This window comes from Mandrillus leucophaeus, unplaced genomic scaffold, assembly GCF_000951045.1.
Source record: "Mandrillus leucophaeus isolate KB7577 unplaced genomic scaffold, Mleu.le_1.0 Scaffold464, whole genome shotgun sequence".
NCBI lineage: Eukaryota > Metazoa > Chordata > Mammalia > Primates > Cercopithecidae > Mandrillus > Mandrillus leucophaeus.
In genome coordinates, this window is record NW_012104965.1 from 1,334,285 (window position 1) to 1,360,233 (window position 25,949).

The window sequence follows — 25,949 nt, forward strand, 5'->3', positions numbered from 1 at the left end:
AAAAAAAAAAAGATGTATGTGTTTTTACAAATATTTATTGGAAACTTCTTGTTTCTAAGCATTGTTCTAAAGGCTAGGGTGAATAAGATAGACAAGGTACCAGCCCTGAAATAACTTACCATCTACTAGGGAAGGCAAAAAAAAAAACAAAAAAAAAACAAAAACAAAAACAAAAACAAAAACAAAAAAAACAAAAAACACACAAGAAAAACCCACAATTATCATGATAAAGTTTGTTGAGTCTTATGTTGTCTAAAGTACAGCATGCTAAAGTCATACTCTATCTACTACTTGGGGACTTATGTAAGGTTTGTTTGTTTGTTTTTTATTTTGAAAAGTTTTACAAAATACATAGAAAATTGCAGAGAATTATGTAGACCCCTCTGTTCATCAGCCAGATTTAACAAACATTAATAGTTTTTGTTTCAGATATTTTTATACCCTACCTTTTTATACTTACATATTAGTAATAAACAATTTCTATTAATTTAATCTATAGTTTTATTTTTAATGTTGTCTGAATATATAGCAGTTTAATCCCTATTGTTGGAGATTAACACTGTTTTCAGTTTTGAACCATATAAACTATATTGCCATGAACAACTTTGTGGCTATTTTAGCATAGTTTTTGATTGTTTCCTTAAGATAAATTCCAAAAAATAATTACCCTTGAGCCTTTTACAACTACATCCAAGTCCTAAAACCACAATTCAGCCAAATGACACCAAGTCTGAATCATCTTCTCTTTGGAAATCCCAGTAACAATGATTCCTGTTGTTATAATTAAAGATTATTTCAATAAGCTAACCTTTATTGAGCACTTTCTTACGTACTAATTACTTTTTTTTTTTTTGAGGCAGAGTCTCACTCTGTCACACAGGCTGGAGTGCAGTTGCATGATCTCGGCTCACAGCAACCTCTGCCTCCTGGCTTCAAGCAATTCTCATGCCTCAGCCTCCCTAGTAACTGGGACTACAGGTGTGTGCCACCACGGCTGGCTGATTTTTGTATTTTTAGTAGAGATGGGGTTTTGCTATTTTGGCCAGGCTGGTCTCAGACTCCTGAGTTCAGGCAATCAACCCACCTCAGCCTCCCAAAGTGCTAGGATTACAGGCGTGAGCCGCTGCGCCCAGCCAGCTAACAGCTTTTCACATACATTATTTAACCCTCATATCAACCCTATTTTATATAAGATTATAATTTATATATTAGAAAACAGGTTTGATGGCATTAAAAAAATTTGAGATCACAGAGGTAGGGAACATTTAATTCCAATATTTTTGACTCTGATCCTCAGTCTTTATGAGAAAAATAAAAGCACATTGCACTGTATCTGACAACTTTTCTGCTGATTAGTGTTCTAGGGGATATGAAGCCTTCACTATGGGTACCCTTCTGGGATCACTGAAGTCTTCTATTGCAACTAATGAGCTCTACTTTTCAACTAACCTCAACTATCTCAACTAATGGTATTGGTGTAAAAATCTGTTCTTATGCTCTGAATATATATATATACACACACACACATATATATGCACGTATATATACATATATGTATATATACACACATATATATGTGCGTATATATACACACACACATCTGTCTCTTATACACATCTAGATGTGTATAAGAGACGGAGTCTCACTCTGTCGCCCAGGCTGGAGTGCAGTGGCCGGATCTCAGCTCACTGCAAGCTCCGCCTCCCAGGTTCACGCCATTCTCCTGCCTTAGCCTCCTAGCTGGGGCTACAGGCGCCCGCCACTACGCCCGGCTAATTTTTTGTATTTTTTTAGTATAGACGGGGTTTCACCATATTAGCCGGGATGGTCTTGATCTCCTGACCTCGTGATCCACCCTCCTCGGCCTCCCGATACTTTTTTAAAATGTAAGATCTGGTGGAAATATGTGAAACCTACTTAGTAAGAATAAAAATTCAACATTTAAGTCTTGTGTAACAAACTAAATATTCAAGTATGTATTATATAATAAATGCCAGTTTGCAAAAATATGAACTCATTCAAACCTAAAGACTTAAATCTGGATTGCACTACCCTGGTTTATGGCTATGATTCTTACTGTGCTGTCTGCATTCCTTATAAGACTAAACAGATTTTTGCTTTCTCCTCAGAATAATTCTTTTGCCAAAAGAGTCCTAGAATGCTTGTGCTGCTGTAACAGTGGCCAAGCCGAACTCAGAGGTGGGAGACAGGTGGAGGTGGGTGACAGGAGGAAGTGGGAAATTTATGACCTTGAGGGTGCTTACATAATCCTAAGCAATTTCAGAGCCCCAGAGATCCACGCCCTTGACTCTAGAATCTCTGAACACTGATTTTTTTTTTTCGGGGTGGCGGTTAGGCAGTCTTGCTCTGTCACCCAGCCTGGAGTGCGGTGGCATGATCTCAGCTTACTGCAACCTCTGCTTCTTTGATTCAAGTAATTCTTGTGCTTCAGCCTCCCAAGTAGCTGGGATTACAGGTGTCTGCCACCACACCTGGCTAAGTTTTGTATTTTTAATAGAGACAAGGGTTTCGCTATGTTGGCCAGGCTGATCTTGAACTCCTGACCTCAAATGATCTGCCCACCTCGGCCTCCCCAAAGTGTTGGGATTACAGGCGTGAGCCACTGCATCCAGCCTGAATACTGATTCTTATTACAAGAAGCTTGCACTAGTAAAAGGAAATCAGCTATGGAATTCAGATGATAAAAGTTGAGTACAGTAAGCTTGTTAACTAAATTAAAGCTGCTGTTACTTCTACACCAGGTTTAGCCCCAAAATTTTATTATAGGACTGTGCTACTAGACAGCAAATCCTTAATTTTTATTTTTCTCTGTAAATCATCTACCTTTGCACGTAATTTTAGATAATGATAGTATAATAGTCATTGTAGTTAAACAATACTTTTCTTAAAGCTTTATAAACTTAGAATAAATGAAAATAAACTAATTCATAGCGAATATTAACCTGTAATAGTGGTTTCTAAAAACATGCCTACAGGCCCTTGAGTTCTTTGTTAAATAATACATCTAGCAAAGTCATAGGTTTTCATTGTTCCTTAGGGAGAAATGGAAAGTGTTAATGATTCTATTCTGTTCAGACAGAACAAACTTAGAACTATTTACACAGTTTAGAAACATAGAGATTCCAACTATATACCTCCTACTCTAACAAAACAACTAATAAAATAATCAGTCAGAATTTCAGTTCCCGCTTTGAAGGTTATTATTATAGAACATGCCAACAATTTATAAAACCTTAGAGTCTTATGAGACTTGCTTTCTTCAAGTCAAAGTTTCAAGGAAGAGCAGATTTATTGTAATGGAGAACAAAACAAGTTAGCAATAGATATAAATATTCATATGTTTCCCTAATACACAAGAGAAGGAGAAAATTATTGTGGTAAAACATCTCAATTGAACATCTTTTTTTCTTTCTTCTTTCTTTCTTCCTTTTTTCTTTTCTTTCTTTCTCTCTTCTTTCTTTCTTTTCTTTCTTTCTTTCTCTTCCTTTCTCTTTCTTTCTTTCTTTCTCTTTCTTTCTTCTTTTCTTTCTTTCTCTCTTCTTTCTTTCTTTTCTTTCTTTCTTTCTCTTCCTTTCTCTTTCTTTCTTTCTTTCTCTTTCTTTCTTTCTTTCTTTCTTCCTTTCTTTCTTTCCTTCCTTCCTTCCTTCCTCCTTGCCTCCCTCCCCCTCTCTCTCTCTTTCTGTTTCTCTCTTTCTCTCTTTCTTTTCTTCTTTTTTGACAGAGTCTCGCTCTGTCACCCAGGCTGGAGTGCAGTGGCATGATCTCAGCTCACTGTAACTTCTGCCTCCTGGGTTCACGTGATCCTCCTGCCTCAGCCTCCTGAGTAGCTGGGATTGGCACGTACCATCACGCCTGGCTAATTTTTTCTAATTTTAGTAGAGACAGCATTTTGCCGTGATGGCCAGGCTGGGTCTCAAACTCCTGACCCTAAGTGATCTGCCCACCTTGGCCTCCTAAAATGCTGGAATTACAGACATGAGCCACCATGCCCAGCCTTTCTTTCTTTCCTTTTTTAAGACAAGCTCTCATTCTGTTGTCCAGGGTGGAGTACAGTTGCACCATCATGGCTCACTGCAACCTTGAACTCCTGGGCTCAAGTGATCCTCCCATCTCAGCCTCCTGAGCAGTTGGAGTTTAGGCACACATCACCACACCTGGCTCAATTTAACATCTTATCAAATCTGATCATCTGAACTAAATTTGGGTGCATATCATCTCTTCGTCAACAGATGCAGGGAAGAGGAGATAGCTCCTTTATCTCATTTTTGTACTCTTTTGTTAACAAGGCTAGGCTCTGGAATTTTATTAGTTAGGATTATAAGGGAGTGGAAGGTCAGGGAAAGACAGGACTATTAGAGTTCAGTTTTTTAAAATGGGAAATGGGTTGAATAGAATTTTCCTTAACAGCAGTTTTCTTCTACATTACAAATTAGTGAATAAGAAAATGTTCATTAATTGTTCATTAGATCATGAATTTTATTTTATTATTTTACTTTGAGCTTTCACATGTCTAGATATTGATGAAAAGATGACAGTTTCTCTCTAGGCAAGTTTTAAACAGCCAGGTCTTTTTTTTTTTTTTTCCCTAGTGATACCTTCTGCATCCATCATTTCCAGGGCTGAGACTATAAATGCTACAGTGCCCAAGACCATAATTTATTGGGACAGTCAAACAACAATTGAAAAGGTTTCCTGTGAAATGAGATACAAGGCTACAACAAACCAAACTTGGAATGTAAGCTCAACTTTCATTATTCTTTAGCATGTGAATGAATGATTTAAAAGCCAACCATCAGTGACTACAGTGGACTTATTATGTCTATTTTACATGTTTTTAATCTGATTGTTTGCATGATATTGAAGCCACTTTAGTTTTTGTTTTATAAAATAATTTCAACTTTTATTTTAGATTCAGGGGCACATGTGCAGGTTTGTTACCTGGATATATTGCATGACATTGAGGTGTGGGGTATGATTCCTGTCACTCAGGTGCTGAGCATAGTTACCAATAATTAGTTTTTCAACCCTTGCCCTCCTACCTTCCTCTGCACTCTAGTAGTCCCCAATGTCTATTGTTGCCATCTTTATGTCCATGAGTACCTGATGTGATTTGGCTGTGCCCCACCAAATCTCAACTTGAATTGTATCTCCCAGAATTCCCACGTGTTGTGGGAGGGACCCAGAGGGAGGTAATGGAATCATGGAGGCCAGTCTTTCCCATGCTATTCTAATGATAGTGAATAAGTCTCACAAGATCGATGGGTTTATCAGTGGTTTCTGCCTTTGCTTCTGCCTCATTTTCTCTTGCCACCACTATGTAAGAAGAGCCTTTTGCCTCCTACCATGATTCTGAGGCCTTCTCAGCCATGTGGAACTGTAAGTCCAATTAAACCTCTTTTTCTTCCCAGTCTTGGGTATGTCTTTATCATTAGCATGAAAATGGATTAATACAGTATACTGGTACCAGTAGAGTGGGGCATTGCTTAAAAGATACCCGAAAATGTGGAAGCAACTTTGGAACTGGGTAATAGGCAGAGACTGGAATAGTTTGGAGGGCTCAGAAGAAGACAGGAAAATGTGGGAAATTTGGAACTTCCTAGAGACTTATTGAAAGGTTTTGCCCAAAATGCTGATAGCTATATAGACAATAAAATCTAGGCTGAGGTGGTCTCAGATGGAGATGAGGAACTTGTTAGGAACTAGAGGAAAGGTGACTCTTGTTATGTTTTAGCAAAGAGACTGGCAGCATTTTTCCCCTGCCCTAGAGATTTGTGGAACTTTGAACTCGAAAGAGATGATTTTAGGATAGCTGGTAAAAGAGATTTCTAAGCAGCAAAGCATTCAAGAGGTGATTTGGATGCTGTTAAAGGCATTCAGTTTTAAAAGTGAAACAGAACATAAAGGTTCAGAAAATTTGCAGCCTGACTATGCAATAGAGAAGAAAAACCCATTTTCTGGGGAGAAATTCAAGCCAGCTGCAGAAGTTTGCATAAGTAGCAAGGAGCCTAATGTTAATCCCCAAGACCACGGGGAAAATGTCTCCACACCATATCAGAGACCTTCACAGCAGCCTCTCCCATCACAGGCTTGGAGGCCCAGGAGGAAAAAGTGGTTTCATGTGCTGGGCCCAGGGTCACTGTGCTGTGTGCAGCTTAGGGACTTGGTGCCCTGTGTCCCAGCTGCTCCAACCATGGCTGAAAGGGGCCAACATCCAGCTTGGGCTGTGGCTTCAGAATGTGGAACCCCCAAGCTTTGGCAGCTTCCACATGGTGTTGAATCTGTGGGTGCACAGAAGGCAAGAATTGAGGTTTGGGAACTTCCACCTAGATTTCAGAAGATGTATGGAAACGCCTGGATGCTCAGACAAAAGTTTGCTACAGGAATGGGGCCCTCATGGAGAACCTCTGGTAGGGCAGTTCAGAAGTGAAATGTGGGATCTGAGCCTCCACACAGAGTCCCTAGTAGGACACTGCCTAGCAGAGCTGTGAGAAGAGGGCCACCATCCTCCAGACTCCAGAATGGTAGATCCACCAACAGCTTGAACCATGCACCTGGAAAAGCTGCAGACACTCAATGCCAGCCCATAAAAGCAGCTGGGAGGGAGATTGTACCCTGCAAAGTCACAGGGGTGGAGCTGCCCAAGACCATGGGAACCCACCTCTTTTATCAGCATAACCTGGATAAGAGACATGGAATAAAAGAAGATCATTTGGGAGCTTTAAAGTTGCCCTGCTGGATTTCAGAATTGCATGGGCCCTATAACCCCTTTGTTTTGGCCAATTTCTCCCATTTGGAATGGCTGTATTTACCCAATACCTGTACCCTCATTGTATCTAGGAAGTAACTAACTTGCTTTTGATTTTATAGGCTCATAGGTGGAAGGGACTTGCCTTGTCTCAGATGAGACTTTGGACTGTGGACTTTTGGGTTAATGCTGAAATGAGTTATGACTTTGGGGGACTATTGGGAAGGCATAGTTGGTTTTGGAATGTGAGGGCATGAATTTGGAAGGGTCAGGGGTAGAATGACATGGTTTGGCTGTGCCTCCACCAAATCTCAACTTGAATTGCATCTCCCAGAATTCCCATGTGTAGTGGGAGGGACCCAGGGGGAGGTAACTGAATCATGGGGGCCGGTCTTTCCATGCTTTTCTCATGATAGTGAATAAGTCTTATGAGATCTGATGCATTTATCTGGGGTTTCCACTTTTGCTTTTTCCTCATTTCCTCTTGCTGCTGCCATGTAAGAAGTGCCTTTCACCTCCCGCCATGGTTCTGAGGCCTCCCCAGCCATATGGAACTCTAAGTCCAATTAAACCTCTTTTTCTTCCCAGTCTCCAGTGTGTCTTTATCAACAGCATGGAAACAGACTAATGCAGTACCCAGTGTTTAGCTCCCACTCGTAAGTGAGAACATGTGGTATTTATTTTCTGTTCCTGTGTTAATTCGCTTAGGAAAACCACTCTAGCTTTAATAATGATTATTGTATGCTTGCAAACAGAGAGCTGTTTCCTGAAACAATCCACTTGCCTTTTATGAGTTGCTAAATAGACAAATCTTCAACTAAGAGGAATCTATCTGATTAGCTATTTGTAATTCAGTTTCTCCTAGGGTGAAATTTATATCAATGATCATGGATAAAAAATTTAAGTATTCCGTGCTGAAATTTGACAGGCATCCAGGGAAACAAAAATTCTTCAGAAAGGAGAACTAAGATTTATGAATGTTTCCTTTTATGTGAAAAGCGTACAGTTCCGAGTGTAATATTTATTACCAGTATAGGCCTGAGTCTTAGGTGAGCTTAAAGATGATGATAATCTGAGTAAAGATGAGTTTTAAAAAGTGGATGTCTAGAGAAATAAACGAACCATCCTTAAATGCCAAGGATAAATTATCTAGTGTCTTAAGAAAGGCATAGCTGCAAGGTTCATTAATAAAGTCATATCAGATAACAGCACCTGGGAACAATGTAATAAAAACTCAGTAATTTCTACTGTGGAGGAACATTAGCCTGATTTAGGAAGAAGTTTCAATTTTGATATATTTTAAAAGAAATGCCATTTTATTATTTTTAAGTGTAACAAACGGCCATTTAGTCCAAATAATTAAGAAATAGTTTCTGGGCTTTTTTTTTTTTTTTTTTTCTTCAGATACTTTTTTAAGGTTTCTTTTTTAGAGATAGGCTCTCACTTCATCACCCAGGCTGAAGTTCGGTAGTGCAATTATAGCTCACTGCAGCCACAAACTCTTGGGCTCAAGTGCTCCTGCCACCTTAGCCTCCCAAGTAGCTGGGATTACAGTCACTCACCACTATGCCTGGCTAATTTACTTTTATTTTTACTTTTTGTAGGGTCTTGCCATGTTGCCCAGGCTGGTCTTGAACTAGCCTCAAATAATCCTCCCCCTAGCTTTCTCATCAGCCTCCCAAAGTGCTAGGATTACAGGCATGAGCCACAGCACCTAGCCTGGCTTTTCTTACTTAACAGTTATGTATCAGCTGTGAAATTACCAGTTTTCAGAGAGTTAAATAAAATTATGTATATTTAACACTAAAACATACATTAAACATAACTTAATTTTTCTTTGGTGCTAAGCATGATTCCAAATCCTTTTCCTGTTTAAGACTGATTCTGCATATCAGTTTTGCTATAGAGTAATATATCTTAAAAGTATCAAGAAGATAGGGGTAAAACTATACTAATTTTATTATATACCCTAAAAATTACTCATTAAAAATAAATTCCTTATGTCAACTTGTTTACCTGTGTTCACTCAAATCATAAATGTGATCTTTCTGGTAGTTTGCATTCCACTTAAACGGGATCCATGTTCTGCATCATTTGGTCCATAATCAAGTGAAGATCCTGCTGAATTCCTTTTGCAATATGCAGAATTTAGATACATTTCAAAACAACACAAAATTCTCAAGTCTTAAATTCTGAACTAATGGGGTTTTATCCTAATAAGACACCTGGGGTCCTTGTATAGTATCGCAGTCATAGAATGATATTAAAGAATACCAAGTTTCTTAGGCTGGGTGCAGTGGCTCATGCCTGTAATTCCAGCGCTTTGGGAGGCCAAGGCAGGCAGATCACCTGAGCTCAGGGATTGAAGACCAGACTGGCCATGATAGCAAAACCCCGTCTCTACTGAAAACACAAAAAATTTAGCCGAGTGTGGTGGTGCATTCCTGTAATCCCAGCTACTCAGGAGGCTGAGGCAGGAGAATCGCTTGAATCTGGGAGGTGGAGGTTGCAGCGAGCCAAGATGGAGCCACTGTACTCCAGCCTGGGTGACAGAGTGAGACTGTCTCCAAAAAAAAAAAAAAAAAAAAAAAAGAAAAGATACCAAATACTCTTACTTCATGTAAATAGGAGTAGGTAATAGACTAGAAAAAATGTTTAGAAAATAGAAAGTAACTGTATTATCAATGTCTCTGAATAAGTTTTCAGAAGCCAACTGTTTTCTGGTTGAAAATTCTTGTTCTCTGCTCCCCCTGGTGGTACTACATAGGCCATCTTGGTAACAGGTACATTTGAGCTCACTTTTCTAAATCTTCTCTTTGTCAGAAGTGGCAAATAGAGCAGAAAGAATATGTGTTATTTCATCTGTTCTTCATAACAATCCTTCGTGATAGGTAGTATTAGCTCGATTATATAAATAGGGAAATAGAATTTGAAAGAGGTCAAGCCAGATTTTTTTGAACTTATACCATCAGTAACTAAGTGTCTCTCACAGACTCTACATCACTTCAAAGACCAAATAAATATTTACAAAATGAAAAGATAGGTTTCAATCCAAAGCCAGGTTCTCTCTCCTCCATCATTATTTTTTTTAAGTTTTTTTAAACTCATGACTCCCTCAATCTACCACGTTTCCGTTAAACACAACCGCTAACACAGAAAAAGTGAATTACCATTTCTATCCAGATCACTGAAGCCAAGGGACTGTAGCAGAATGAAGCTTTGTTTACATTTGCTACTATCAATTTCATCTGGGTCATGCATGAAGTGTTGTCTCTGCATTTCTGTAGGAAGACAGGAAAGTCAGAGTCAAGAGGAGTGGGAGGATACCAAAGATTACAGGTCTCTTCTACCACTTCAACCTCCATTAGATACTGCTGGAAGTGGGAGGTTTACTTCAAAGCGACAGGAAAGCCTTGTGGCCAAGAGCACAGGCTCTAGAGTTCAAAGCCTGGCTCTGCTACTTTCTAGTCATGCAATCTATTTTTTTTTTCCCCTTTTGAGACAGGGTCTTGCTCTACTGCCCAGGCTGGAGCACAGTGTCACAATCTCAGCTCACTGCAGCCTTGACCTTCTGGACTCAAGCAATCCTCCTGCCTCAGCCTCCTGAGTAGCTGACCACAGGAGAATGCCACCATGCCCAGCTAAATTTAAAAAATTATTTTGTAGAGACAGGGTTGTGTCATGTTGCCCAGGCTAGTGTCAAGGTCTCTAACTCCTGAGCTCAAGCAACCATCCCGCCTCGGCCTCCCAAAGTGCTAGTATTACAGACATGAACCACTGCTCCTAGCTGAGTCATGCAATCTTTTTTTTTTTTTTTCTTTTTAGACAGAGTCTCACTGTGTTGCCCAGGCTGGAGTGCAGTGGTGTGATCTTGGCTCACTGAGACCTCCGCTTCCTGGGTTCAAGCAATTCTCCTGACTCAGCCTCCCTAGTAGCTGGGATTACATGCGCCAGCCCCCACGTCTGGCTACTTTTTGTATTTTTAGTACAGACAGGGTTTCACCATGTTGGCCGGGCTGATCCCAAGTGATCTGCCCCCCTTGGCCTCCCAAAGTGCTGAGATTACAGGAGTGAGCCCCTGTGCCCGGCCTAGTCATGCAATCTTGAGCAAGTTTCTTATCTTCTCTGTGCCTCATTATTCCCACACATAACATGGGGATAAGATAAGCACTTACCTCATCTGTTTGTTGGGGGAAAGGGGATCCAATGATGTAAAAAGTTAGCTACAAGCCTGGAATAGAGTAATTGTTCACTAAATGCTAGCTAGTAATGTTACTCTCTAGCCTCTAGGGGAGCCATGCAGCAGGGATAGTAGAGCAAAGGAATCCACCTGAAAGTCACAGTATTGAGGGTGCGTTTCAGCGCCTTTAGCTAAGGTACATACAGACTGTGAAGTATCTAAGGGAATTAGGCTGACGAGGCAGGGAGAATATGTGCCACGCAGCAGTCCATGTTTCAGGCAATGATGGATGGCATATATGATGGTGGTCCCATAAGCTTATCATGCAGCTGAAAAATTTCTGTCACCTAGTGATTTATATTACAATTGCCTGCAGGATTCAGTACAGTAACATGCTTTATATGTTTGTAGCCTAGAAGCAATAGGCTGTACCATATAGCCTAGGTGTGTGGTAGGCTATACCACCTGTGTAATTACAATCTGTGATGTCCGTACAATGATGAAATCGCCCCATTGTTAAGTGACACATGACTGTAGTTATCTCTTGAGAGATGGTTCCAGGTCAAAGCTTCAGATTTTGTCTCTGGAGACACAACTGCCCCTGGGAGAACATTTACAAACATCTTGCTCTAACCTCATTCACCTCTCTCCCTTCTGAATTCCCTAGCAGTCTAGCTTGGACCACCAGGTTGGAACAGATACAGATTTTAGTAGAGGCTCAGAGATAGCAAGAAGAAAATAAATCTCAGTTGGCGGGGGGAGGCACAAGGCTATATTCAGCTACCTGAGAGACTGAGGCAGGAAGATCACTTGAGCCAGAGGTTTGAGGCTGTAGTGCACTATGATCTCACCTGGAATAGCCACTGCACTGCAGCCTGGGCAATATAGTGAGACCTCTATCTCTATAAAAAGAAAGAAAATAAACATCTCAGAGAAAAACCACCTACTATGTAGTCTTGATTACAAAATATAACTAGCTTTTCAAAGTTGGTTTGAAACCTGTCTTTTCATTTTCTGATAATCTATCGAGTCCCTAAAGTGATGTAGAGTCTGTGAGAGACACTTAGTTACTGATGGTATAAGTTCAAAAAAATCTGGCTTGACCTCTTTCAAACTCTATTTCCCTATTTATATAATGGAGCTAATACTACCTGTCACAAAGAATTGTTATGAAGAGCAGATGAGATAACACATATTCTTTCTGTTCCATTTGCCACTTCTGACAAAGAGAAGGTTTTGAAAAGTGAGCTCAAATGTACCTGTTACCAAGATGGCCTATGTAGCACCACCAGGGGGAGCAGAGAATAAGAGTTTCAACTAGAAAACAGTTGGCTTCTGAAAACTTTTATTCAGAGACACTGGTGATATAATTCCTTTCTATTTTCTAAACATTTTTCTAGTTTATTACATACTCCTATTTACATGAAATAAGAGGGATTGGTATATCGGCTATCTACTGCTACAATAATGTGTAACAAACTGCCGCAAAAACTGGAGTGACATATAGCAATAAACTTTTATTTCTCACTGTCAATGGGGCCCAGCTGGTCTAAATTGAGCTTGCTGGGATTGGGCATGTGTTTACAGCTCAGCTGGCTCACTCCTATGTCCTTCATGAGCTCTCCTCTACATGTCTCGCGGTCTTCTTTCTGCATCAACAGGCTAGCCTGGGCATTCCTTATGGTGATGGCAGAGGGCAAGAGCACCTACACCCAATCTCTCCAGTGTCTTTCAATCCTCTGCTTGTATCAGGCTCACCAATGTCTGCTGGCTCAAAGTAAGCCACATGGGCAAACCAGAGCCAGAATGGGAGAATGTTCAAAGCTACATAGTAAAGGGACAGGATATATGGCAGGGAAATTACCAGGGCTATTGCAATCCACCTCAAAATGTCATCAGGCTCTCCACCTGCTGCTGGAACCACTTCGTGTGAGGAGAGGAAGATGGTAGCATTTTTCCAAACAACAAAGACCAAGAACCTTGGCAGTCTTCATCCTACTCTAGCATTTGACACTGTTGACCACCTTGTCCTGAAAATGTCTCTCCTCTTAGTTTTCCCATTTCAAGAATGTGTTAGTCTTCTATCAGTATTTCTGGATGCTCTTTCCTTTGTAAATTATTTTTCCTGCCAGTTCCCTAAACATTGGCATTCCCTTCATACCTACCATCTCACTGTTTCCTCTCTTTTTACTCCTTTCACCTACTGCCAAGGCCTCAGCTACACCTGTATGTAGGCTAGAACTTGGAGCCCTCCCAACTCTCATGAAAGTCAGACCTACATTTCTAGCTATTTGTTGGTATCTTTATGGGCTGTCTCCTAGGCCCCTCAAATTCGTGTCAAAAATTGAGCTCCCCGTTGGAAACAGCAATCCACACCTACTTCCATATACTGTATTTCAGGGGTGTTTGCCACATTGTATATACTTGCCTGTTTACACTTCTGTTTCTCTACTCTTTAACTATGAACTCATGGAAGGCAGGGATGTGCCATGATCATTTTTTGCATCTCTATTGATTTTTATAATGTCAAGTTCATGTAGCATTAGCTACATGAAACATTTCATTGAAACATTAGCTATTACTATTATTATTATTATTATTTGTCTTTAATGGTGTCCAATTTTAGTGACAGAGGCAGAGAAATCTTAGCTATGTGTTCAAGTAAGTGGATTATTGGTGACTCATTTCTCTAATTAAGCTACACCAGGGTCTCAGCAAACTTTTTACTCGAGGGCCAAATGGTAAATATTTTAGGCTTTGCAGAACATAAGATTTCTGTCTCAACTACTCAACTCTGTGTTTGTAGCGTGAAAGCAGTCTTAGACAATTATGTAAATGAAGGGCATAGTCTGTTCCAATAAAATTTCATTTTTGGACACTGAAATTTGGATTTCACATAATTTCCGTGCATCATGAAGTAGTCTTTTAAAAATATTTTCTTTCGACCATTTAAAAATGAGAAAACCATTCTTAACTTAGGCCGCACAAAACCAAGTATTTATTCTTTTCTTGGAAGGGCTGATAGAACAGCATACAGATAGCAAAGACAAATCCTTGGCTTTGGCATTTCCAAGTCTAAAAGTTGGTATAAGACAGAAAATGTGGAAGAACATATGATTAGTCACAAATAAGTTTCCCCGTCACCACCCCATTTCCCTCCTCTTCCAAACACTAGAGAAAAATTACCTGGGCAGAAAGAGGAGGAGATTGTAGGGTAAAGGGAGAAACCAAGGGTTTAGACACTGGTGGGTTACCAAGGACCCTCTGATCCTGTGCCATGTCCCACATTGATAGTTGGGAAAGGTAGAGGGATTATAGAACTCTTTAACTGTATTGGAGACTTTTCTTCCCTCCACCCAAGGATGTTCCCAGGAACTTATATTTAACCTAAGAAAAGAGAGATCTCAAACTGACGAACATTAAGTTTCAATGACCCCCAACCTTCAGAGTTGAGGCTCTAAGTAGAAATTGACTTATTTCAAAATTTCTTGCACTCTTTAAATTATATTATTTACAGAGGTGTTCAATTAAGTCCAGCTTTTTCAATATTCGTTTTAGCCTCCAAAGATATCATCCTGAGGTATCATGTTGTACTTGCAGGGCCCTAAGAAGCCACCTGGTTTGTCTCATGGTTTAAACAACTGATAACAGTTCCGTAACATTCTTCTTACTATTTCGGAATTCTGGCTATACTTTAGGGTATTTCTTTCCTTCGAGAGGACTTATCTATAAATGTAATGGTAAGAAGCATATTGGAGAATAACAGCTTCCTTACAAGAGACACTAATATGAAGCAGAGTGCATTTGAAAGTCAAATCTTTGGCACAGTAGGTAAAATTTCTCTAGATCCCAGGAGACCTCAGACACTCTCCAGTTATATTAACATTGCAGAAAATTTCCAGGGCCATGAATAGAGACATGGCTTATGGAAACTCTGAATGATATCTTTCATGCAGAATTTGAAAAATATCATTCAGAGTTTCCATAAGCCATCTCTCAATAGACAAAACTATTCTAGGGCAGATGACATCCCCAAACAAATATTTCCATGAATTTTACATTTTCAGTGCATTGCAGGTTTTAAGGATTAATGCTAACGTTGGGTTTTAAATGGAAGTATCCCTGAGAGAAGGTTGATACCTCATTCTTCTTTTTTTTTTTAATCTCAATCGTTCTAACTTTCTCTTTCATGAGTATCTGATAACTGCTTTCACCTAGTTGTTGCATAAATGCATTTCTAGACATATTGACATATTTTATGTCTGCCTTTCAATCATGCTTCACTTTTCCCGGTAAATCAGTTACTAGAACATACTGAAGATGCTGTACAAATGCCTTGGTTTCTTTCTGCCAACTGAAACAGCTTGTTTGGGGCTCATTTTTCATTATGTTTTATAGCAGGGTGTAGTGCTCCAGGGAAAAAAAGATTTTTGTGTTTATCCCTCAGCTATTTTCTTTATCCTCCATTGGATTTCTCAGTTCAACATTCTTAATATTTTAATTTTTCTCTGACACATACACATATATATATACACACATATATATAGATATATACATATATGTGTGTGTGTATATATATATTATCGGGCCTTATAGAATCTGCAATAACCTGCAATGAGGACCAATTTACAGCTTAGCTTATAGGTATTTTTTTCTAAAAGTCACCATTAGCGAGTAAAATTATTTCATCATTCAGGAAGAATTATTGATCTAAATATCCAGCTGCAGGGGAGAGGGAAATTCAAACAGGTGCTATCAGCTACCATTTCTCCACCCCATTAAAAGAATATATTCCAAAATTAAGAATATATTCCAAAATTAAGACTGGGCATGATGGCTCACTCCTGTAATCTCAACACTTTGGGAGGCCAAAGCAGAGGATGACTTGTGTCCAGGAGACCAGCCTGGGCAATATAATGAGACCTTGTCTTTACAAAAAAAATAAAAAATTATCCAGTCATGGTAGTGCATGCTTGAAGTCTCAGCTACTTGGGAGGCTGAGGCAGGAGGATCACTTCAGCCCAGGAGGAGGTGGAGATTGCAGTGAGCTGTGATCGAGCCACTGCACTCCACAGTCCAGCCTGGGCAACAGAGTGGGACCCTATCAAAAAAAAAAATATATATATATACACACACACACACACACACACACACACAAATAAATATATACATATACACATATAAATATATATATAATATTATATTTGGACTTTCTCAAGATTTGAGACAGTTGTCAAACATAAAGCAGTGTGGGCTGGGCACGGTGGCTCACACTTGTAATCCCAGCACTTTGGGAGGCCAAGGCAGGCGAATCACTTGAGGTCAAAAATTCAAGACCAGCCTGGCCAACATGATGAAACCTGATCTTTACTAAAAATACAAAAAATCAGCCAGGTGTTGTAGTGCACGCCTGTAGTCCCAGTTACTTGGGAGGCTGAGGCAGAAGAATCGCTTGAACCCGGGAGGCAGAGGTTACAGTGAGCCGAGATTAAGCCACTGCACTCCAGCCTGGGCAACAGAGCGAGACTCCATCTCAAGGAAAGTAGTGTGTATTTCAGTTTTAATGTTTGAGACAGTATTTGGTTATGTATGGTCATGCTTTATATAAAGAACACTTTGTTTTCCTAGAGTCTAGAAGAGAGCTTGGAACATAATAGGTGTTCCATACATTTCCGCTAAATAAAATAACGTTTTAAAAGCACACCATATTTTATTCTTGTTATCCGTCCATTTTAGGTTAAAGAATTTGACACCAATTTTACATATGTGCAACAGTCAGAATTCTACTTGGAGCCAAACATCAAGTACATATTTCAAGTGAGATGTCAAGAAACAGGCAAAAGGTACTGGCAGGCTTGGAGTTCACCATTTTTTCATAAAACACCTGAAACAGGTGAGTGCACTTATATATTTTATTCTCTTGGACTTTTCTTTATGTATCTTTTCTGCTGAGCTCAGTGGCTCACACCTCTAATCCCAGCACTTTGAGAGGCCAAGGCAGGAAGATTGCTTGAGCCTAGGAGTTCGAAATGAGCCTGGGCAATGTAGTGAGACCCTAGTCTGTACAAAAAAATAATAATTATTATTAGCCTGGGTGGTAGAATGCATTTGTAGTCCCAGCTACTTGGGAAGCTGAGGTGGTAGGATTGCCTGAGCCCAGGAGTTTGATGCTGCAGTGAGCTGTGATCATCCCACTGCTTTCTAGCCTGGAGGACAGACCAAGACTGTGTTTCCTAAAAAAGTTTAAAACAGCCAGGTGCAGGGGCTTATGTCTGTAATCCCAGCACTCTGGGAAGCCAACGTGGGTGGATTACCTTAGGTCAGGACTTCAAGACCTCCTTGGCCGACATGGGGCAACCCTGTCTCTACTAAAAATACGAAAATCAGCTGGGCATGGTGGCGGGTGCCTGTAATTCCAGCTACTCGGAAAGCTGAAGCAGGAGAATCGCTTGAACCCGAGAAGTGGAGGTTGCAGTGAACTGAGATTGTACCACCGCACTCCAGCCTGGGCAAGAGAGCGAGACTTGGTCTCAATAATAATAATAATAATAATAATATAAATAAGTTTAAAACAAAAACAAAATAAACTACAAAATATTTTTTTCTCTTTAACTTCGACCAAAATTGACAAAACTATTCTAGGGTAGATGGTAATATTTAAATTGTTATTTTGATTTGATTTTCTTAAGGCTTACTGTAATTTGTATAATGGTTCTCAAACATTCCTGGGCATAAAAACCACCTGAGAGGCTGGGTGCAGTGGTTTACACCTGTAATCCCAGCACTTTGGGAGGCCAAGGCAGAAAGATTGCTTGAGCCCAGGAGTTCAAAACCAGACTGGGCAAGATAGAGAGACCCCATCTGTACCAAAAATACAACTAAAATTACCCGGGCATGGTGGCCCACGCCCATAGTCCCAGCTACTTTGGGACTACAGGAAGAATTATTTATCTAAACAGGCTCTGATCATAGCTCACTGAAGCCTCTACCTCCTGGGCTCAAGCAATCCTCCTGCCTCAGCCTCCCAAGTGGCTGAGACTACAGATGCAGTCTACCATGCTAGCTGAGGCAGGAGGGTCACTTGAACCTGGGAGGTCAAGACTGCTGTGAGCTATGTTCACGCCACTGAACTCCAACCTGGGTGACATCCTGGGCAATTGTGAGCCATACAATAAGCTAAGAACATGTATTGATAAATATAATCTGGGTGTGGTGGCTCATGCCTGTAATCCCAGCACTTTCAGAGGTGGAGGCAGTTGGATCACTTAAGCCCAGGAGTTTGAGACCAGCCTGGCCAACATGGCAAAATCCCATCTCTACTGAAAATACAAAAATTAGCTGGGCACGGTGGTACATGCCTGTAATCCCAGCTATTCAGGAAGCTGAGGCAGGAGATAGAGGTTTCTGTGAGCCGAGATCACACCACTGCACTCCAGCCGGGCCAACAGAGTGAGACTCTATCTCAGAAGATATTATTCAGAACATATTCTCCTAAAAGAGACACCAAACAATCATACCCATAAATGTTATCTACTATATGCAAAGCAAAGCAATCAGAAAGTTAAAACTCTTAAACACAGAATTAATTCTCTTCTCATCAACAGGATTTAGCTGATTTATTATCTTCAGATATTTTCCTACTCCTAATATTATTAGCTTATATTCATTTACTGATGCCATTCAATAACATCTTAACCAAATAGACTTCAGTTGAAGCGAATAATAAAATGAATCTATTGTAATTGTAGTAGTACTAATGGCCCCACTAACCTAAAGATGTCTCCCTACTGTAGGTACCTTATACACTAGATTTAACATTTTCTTTTCAGAAATGAAGGACTTTATTATAATCACAGCATGAATAGCACCATTATGATAACATTCTGGAATTGTGTTATATGTTTTCAAGGCACTTTGATATACATTATAAATATTGATGGCTGCCAAATTAGTAGAGGGAGCAAAGAGCATGACTAGCTGCAAAGCTCTTCTGGTACCTCCTACTGCCCAAATCTTAGAAATACTTTGGCCAGGTGCAGTGTCTCATGCCTGTAATCCCAGCACATTGGGAAATGGAGGCAGGTGGATTGCTTGAGCCTAGGAGTTCAAACCCAGCCTGGGAAATATAGTGACACTCTGCTTCTATTTAAAAAAAATAAAAATAAACAGAAATTAAATTTAAAAATGTTAAAGAAACAATTTATTAGGAAATTCTTTTCTTTCTTTCCTCTTTCCTTCCTTCTTTCCTTCCTTTCTTCCTCCCTTCCCTCCCTGTCTCTTATACACATCTAGATGTGTATAAGAGACAGCCCCTCCCCTCCCCTCCCCTTCCCTTCCCTTCCCTTTCCTTCCCTTTCCTTTTTTTTCTTTCTTTCCAGAGTCTTGCTCTTTTTCCTAGGCTGGAATGCAACGGTGTGATCTCGCTCACTGCAACCTCTGCTTCCCTGGTTCAAGAGATTCTCATGCCTCAGCCTACCAAGTAGCGAGGATTACAGGCACGCACCACTATGCCTGGCTAATCTTACAGACGGGGTTTCACCATATTGGGCAGGCTGGTCTCGAACTCATGACCTCAGGTAATCCGCCCATCTTGGCCTCCCAAAGTGTTGGGATTACAGGGGTGAGCCATGGCACCCAGCCAGGGAATTATTTTCAGTACTCAGTATCAGTTCTCTTTTTTAAAAGTTAGTTTTTAATTGAAGGTGTTCTGTCAAGTTGATACTGTTAACAATTCATAGGACTTTAGATGCCGTTTTATAATAGTCAGAATTTAGTTGATAAGCCAATTATTTTTTAATGAACTCTATAACTGCCTAGCAAGATTATGCAAATTGGTAACTACCTACAAAGTACTACTGTATATAAGCTTGTTTGATTATGATGTCAACCACATTTGGTAGTGTAATTAGCGCTACTTTACAAAAGCAGAAACTGAGCATGACCTGCTAAATAGCACATTGCTAGTGGGTAATGACACCTAAACTATAACAAAAGTTTTCTTATTCAAAATATTGAACTGCCTGGCTAGCTCAGTTGGTAGATTATAAGGCTCTTAATCCCAGTGTCAAAAATACTGTGCATTTTCCCCACCATCCCTTAGCAATTTCATTCTTTAATTTCAGGGAAGCAGAGGAGCAGCTTACTTAAGTGTTCTAAGTATAGGACTACAAATATTCTTCTTTAAACATAAAAGTCTTGGCCGGGTGTGGTGGCTCATGCCTGTAATCCCAGCACTTTGAGAGGCCAAGGCGGGCGGATCACCTGAGGTCAGGAGTTTGAGACCACCCTGGCCAACATGGCGAAACCCCGTCTCTACTAAAAATACATAAATTAGCCGGGCATGGTGGCAGGTGCTTGTAATCCTAGCTACTTGGGAGGCTGAGGCAGGAGAATCTCTTGAACTCGAGAGGTGGAGTTTGCAGTGAGCCAAGATCGTGCCACTGCACTCCAGCCTGGGCGACAGAAAGAGACTCTGTCTCTAAATAAATAAATAAATAAAACAAAGATAAAAGTCTTAAGCTTCAGGTAGAAGGGAATAGGAACACCCAGTTTAAATTTAAAGTCTGTTTCCTAAGGAGAAAAATCACTTAAGAGACAAAATTACCAATTAAAATTAAGTACCCCTGAAAACTTGGATTTATCAAAGTTTAACATGTTAGCTAAGAGAAATCATAGACTATTCTCTTGGTACAAATTCCTTTCTAAGACACATTACATGAGAAACAGTAAAGGTATGTTAGGAAAAGTGCTCATATTACATCTCTTTGGAAATGTACCTTTTTTTCTGTGTGTAAAAGCAATGTAAGTTTATTGTAGTGTGCAACCTAAAAATACCCACTATTTAAATTTATTTAATTTAATACTGGTTTTTCCTATGCATTTTTTCAATGGGTGGGGCTATGGTGTATATACTATTTTATATCCTGGTTTTCTTACTTAATCTACCCTGCTAAGTTTTTGAAAACTGATTTCATGGCTGCATAGCATTCCTGTTTATGTATGTACTATAATTTATTTAGGCATTTCCCTGCTTAAATAACATCTAGGTCATTTCCATTTTATCTATTATCAATAAACTTCTTTGCATAGCTTTGTATATAAATGGTCTTTATTCCTTTAGTTCTAAAGAGGAATTATTGCATCAAGAGTTAGGCACATTTTAAGATGCTGATGTATGTTGTCAAACTGCTTTTTAGCGAATCTTTAATATTGATTGCTTTTTAAAAAGGGATCTCTGAAAAGACAGTCATTCACAAAATACTCATTTAGCCTCTACCATGTGCTAGGCATTTTTAGATCCTTGCAGAACCTCAGTGAGCAAAGGAAACAAAATTCCCTGTCTTGGAGAAGTTTCCTTCTGGAGAAGACACACAGTAAAAATCAAGCATAATAATTATATAAATTACATTGCATCATACATAAAGATATAAATGAAAGCAGTAAGAATCAGACTTCACAGCTGAAGAGTGAATTGCCTCACAATTGAAAAAATAAAATGATATCATTTCTGTAATTCGTTATTTAACCAACTTGTTTGATAATGAGGTTTTTTGGCCAGCCAAACTCTTCCAGTACTTAAAGGTTTATTTATGAAGAAACACAGCCCAGGCAATAATGCCTCTTCCACGCAGGACTTTCCTGAGTTAGTCTCTAAAATTCTGACATGTGTATTACTGAATTGATTCATCTCAATACAATGTGTTTGCAAAATTCTGCCCAGCTAAGACCAGAGGACAAATCCTAAAGTGGGTATGGCTTGTCCTGCAGCCTCAGCATTCTTATTCTTTTGCATCGCTTTCCCTCTGAATAGTGCCTGGCTTGGCCATTAAAAACCTGGTCTCGGAAATGAACCAAACCAACTCACTTATAATCAAGTTTAATGACTTATTCTGTTTTTTTTTTTTTTTTACTTGTAGTATTTAGACTTTAATAGGACAAACAAAGCCTTATGCTGAAAAAGAAAATCAATCCTCCAGAATACCCATTTATTCTATCTGGTATAATAGCAAGAGACCAACTAACAGACTGAATCCCAGGGTGACTTCAGGATAATAAATAAAAATAGCTAACATTTATTGGATGCTTACTAGGTGTTGGGCATTTTGATAAGCATTTTACATATGAATTGTTCTTTCTTTATCACTGCAGCTCTATAAAAGGAGTATAATGATTATCCCAGTTGCACAGATGAAGACCATATGGCCCAAGCAGTTTTGCCAAACATTACAAGGCTGGTAAACGGTAGAGCCAGGGTCTAAGTCAGGCTATGGGATTCCAGCACCCACGTTATTTATAGCTCTGCTAGTCTCCTTCCTAAGAGACCTAGTAGGGTCCTGCATCTGCCCACCAAACAAAATCGTTCACTGCACATTAGCTAGTGATAAAACTATGCCAACAGGGCTTCATTTCTAATGCAGTGTTTGTTATGGAAATGCAAATGCATGAGAAAAGAACCAGAAGATGCTATTGACTACTGCTACTTTGGCATGAATACAAGATGTGGAAGCAGATTTGGGGTAGGTGATGAGAATGAAACCATAGTACTATAGGAGGTTTTGGATAGGATAGGTAAGAAAGGGGCAGTCTGAGATGAGGATAAACGATAGGTAAAAAAGGTGGTCTTAGCCAAGACAGGACCATCACGGGCAATTCATCATGTGCTTTACCAGCTAGTTATGGGCCGTCTAGAAAGCACTGTTTCTCATAGGAGGGTCTGTGGACAATCTACATTAAGAATGCTTAGGCACTTTTTTTTGTTTTTGTTTTTTCTTGAGACAGTCTTGCTCTGTCACCCAGACTAGAGTGTAGTGCACCATCTCAGCTCACTGCAACCTCCGCCTCCTGGATTCAAGCAATTCTCCTGCCTCAGCCTCTTGAGTAGCTGGCACTACAGACATGTGCCACCACACCTGGCTAATTTTTTTTGTATTTTTAGTAGAGACAGGGTTTCGTCATGTTGGCCAGGCTGGTCTAGAACTCCTGACCTCAAATGATCCCCCTGCCTTGGTCTCCCAAAGTGCTGGGATTACAGGCATGAACCACTGTGCCTGGCCTGAATGCTTGGGCACTTCTTAAAGTACAGATTCTTGAACCCTTTGCCAAGTGATACATCTGCAGTGACGTGTAAGAACCATTGCTGTAGAGGTCAGACACACTCTTTAAGAGGGAAGTGTCATCATAAAAGACAACATAGGGAATGGGCAGAAAATGTGGACAGAAAGGCAGTGTGGATATGATTGCCCAAGTCATTGAAATGGGAGAGTTCCCTGACCCCTGTCGCATATCATGTGGCTCATCTGTTTGGCCAAGGCACCTGCTCACATCCCTTATGGGAGGGGGAGCACACAAACGGGCAGGTGTAGGAGCTGGGGCGAGCACCTTGGGGCTTCAGCCCCACGGTAGCATCTAGGGGTGGATGTCTGCGACTCCCAAAGGCCAAATGGAAATGTGTTACAGTGCACTATTTTAGCTTTGCTGTCCGCAGACAGCTTAACTGTTAACCAGCTCAGTGCCCTCTTGGTATCCAGGTCCTTGTCCAGTGTCCAGGAAGAATCGGGTCACACACCGATTTGAAGGATGAATGTGGGGGTTTTATTGAGTGGTGGAGGTGGCTCTCAGAGGGATGGATAGGGAACGGGAAAGGGAATAGAGTGGGAAGATGATCTTCCCCTGGAGTTTGGCTGTCCAGTGGCTGATCTCCTCTCCGAATATCCCCAACCGAACTTCTCTTGGCATTCAGATTCTCGTTTTCTTCTCTCCTTCTCTGCCGAGCCATTCTGTCATTCTTCTGCTCTTCTGTTTATCTCTCTGTCTGCTTCTGGAACCTGGGGTCTGGAGTTTATTATGTGGTTACAGGATAGCAGGGCATAGTGGGCCAAAAGGCAACTTTTGGGCATGAAAACAAGAATGCCTGCTTCTATTTAGGGCTGTGGGTGTCCAGGCTTGAGGGTGGGACCTCTGCCAGGGAACCACCCTCATTTACTCAGTATTTTCCTGTTTCCTGTCTGTATCACCATAGCCTTAGTAGTAGTGGTTTGGGGGACAGAAAAGGGTGGGCATGTGAGAATCTTAGGCCATTATCTCTAGTACTATCTGGTCCCCTCTCTGTTTCCTGTTTCTCCTGAGTCACTGGCCACCCCAGTCCACCTGGGTGTTACAGGAACCCCGCAAAGCACAGGATACAGGACTGTTGTCGTAATTAACCATCACATCACACATGACCCTCTTCTGCCTAGAATGCACCCTGTCTCTGGATGTGAGGTTTCAGCTGAGATCATGAGAACCACTGAGAGCTGCTGAAGTTAGAGCTTCTGATCCACCAATCTTGATAGCCACTCTTATCCTGGGGTTTTTCAGCAGTGCAGAAAGAGCCCCAAAGGGGAAAAGACAATTTGTCAGTGTAGAAAACCAACACTGAAAATGTATAAGTCAGTCATCTACATTTGCTACTACTGACTTTAAAAAGGTGAAAAAACAATGGCTAGCCAGGTATCTTTTTCAATTCTGCATTGTAATATAGGTCCCTTTTTAACGAAGAAAAGATACAGGTTCTATAATCCCTTTAATAACAGGTTAGAGGCCTGAGGGAAGGGCAGTCACATTTCACGATGACTAATTAACTTGCTTGAATTGCTACTTGCCATAGAAAAGTTTCCCAGATAAATCATATTGCTCTTTTTTTTCTTTGACAGTTTTCCAGAGGAAGGCAAGTGTGAGCAAGATATTAAACATTTTGCTTTCCTCTCACAAAACAGTATTAGTTGTTGCACTGCCAGTGGCTCCTTAAAGATGCTCATTAATTTTTCAGGTTTTTAAGTGGCTAAAAGGGAAAAAGCAAATATTATGTCAATGGAACTAAATATTGGTGCTATTAAATATAATGTAAATTAGATGATGCCGCATAGAATGTATTTTTCAAACATTTTATTATTTGTAATTAGAGATTTGTGAATTGTCCACATAGAGATGGGTTCTGAACTTGTAGACTCTTTGTTACTAACCCATGTTAAACAGACACAGTGTTTCTTGAAATACTAATCACTTTACACTTTTCATTTGGATTTATTTAACCTTCTTCAGGTCCTACCTCTAATAAACCACCTAGTTCCTGCAGAATAGGAAACAATTCAGAAGAGTTCTGTAATTTCCCTGAAGTTTGCAACCTATTAGTACAGAAAAAAGAACCTTCCTTCCCTCCTTCCTTCCTTCCTTCCTTCCTTCCTTTCTTCCTTCCTTTCTTCCTTCCTTCCTTTTTAGACAGGGTCTCTCTCTGTCACCCAGGCTGGAGTGCAGTGGTGTGATCTCAGCTCACGAGATCTGGGCTCAAACAATCCTCTCACCTTGGCCTTTCAAGTAGCTGGAACTACAGGCATGCACCACCATGACCAGCTAATTATTTTTCTTTCTTTCTTTTTTTTCTTTTTCTTTGTAGAGACAGGGTTTCACCATGTTTGCCAAGTTGGTCTTGAACTCCTGGACTCGAGCAATCTGCCCACCTTGGCCTCCCAATGTGCTGGACTCACGGGCAGGAGCCACCATGCCTAGCCTATGATTATGCTTTTTCTTGAAGTCATCATCTTCTGTATTAGTTTCCTATTACTACTGTCACAAATCATCACAAACTTGATAGCTTAAAACAACACAAATTTATTATCTTATAGTTCTGGAGGTGAGAAATCTAAAATCACAATCACCGGACTGAAATCAGGGTGTCAATAGGGTTATGCTCCTTCTGGAGGCTGCAGGACAGAATCAGTTTCATTGCCTTTTCTAGATTCTAGAGGCTACTTACATTCCTCATCTCATGGCTCCATCCTCCATTTTCAAAGCCAGAAGCATAGCATCTTCCAATCTCTTTCTCTGACTCTCACCCTTCTCCCTTCTGCTTATAAGAACTCTTGTGATTTTACTGGATCAACCCATATCATCTAGGATAGCCACTCCCTCTCAATTCCCTTTTACCTTATAAGGTAACTGACTAGAAAGGACAAACTCAATTTCTCC

The 25,949-nt window shown here is 40.3% G+C and overlaps 1 protein-coding gene across 1 annotated transcript in view; it reads left to right on the top strand.

Annotated features, from left to right (window-relative positions):
* Window positions 1-25,949, top strand: part of IL23R (interleukin 23 receptor) — a 98,757-nt gene that overhangs the window by 38,932 nt on the left and 33,876 nt on the right. Inside the window, exons 6-7 of the mRNA XM_011994982.1 lie at window positions 4,611-4,756; window positions 16,683-16,839. Of these exons, the coding sequence (XP_011850372.1) occupies window positions 4,611-4,756; window positions 16,683-16,839 (303 nt within the window). The remainder of the gene's footprint in view (window positions 1-4,610; window positions 4,757-16,682; window positions 16,840-25,949) is intronic.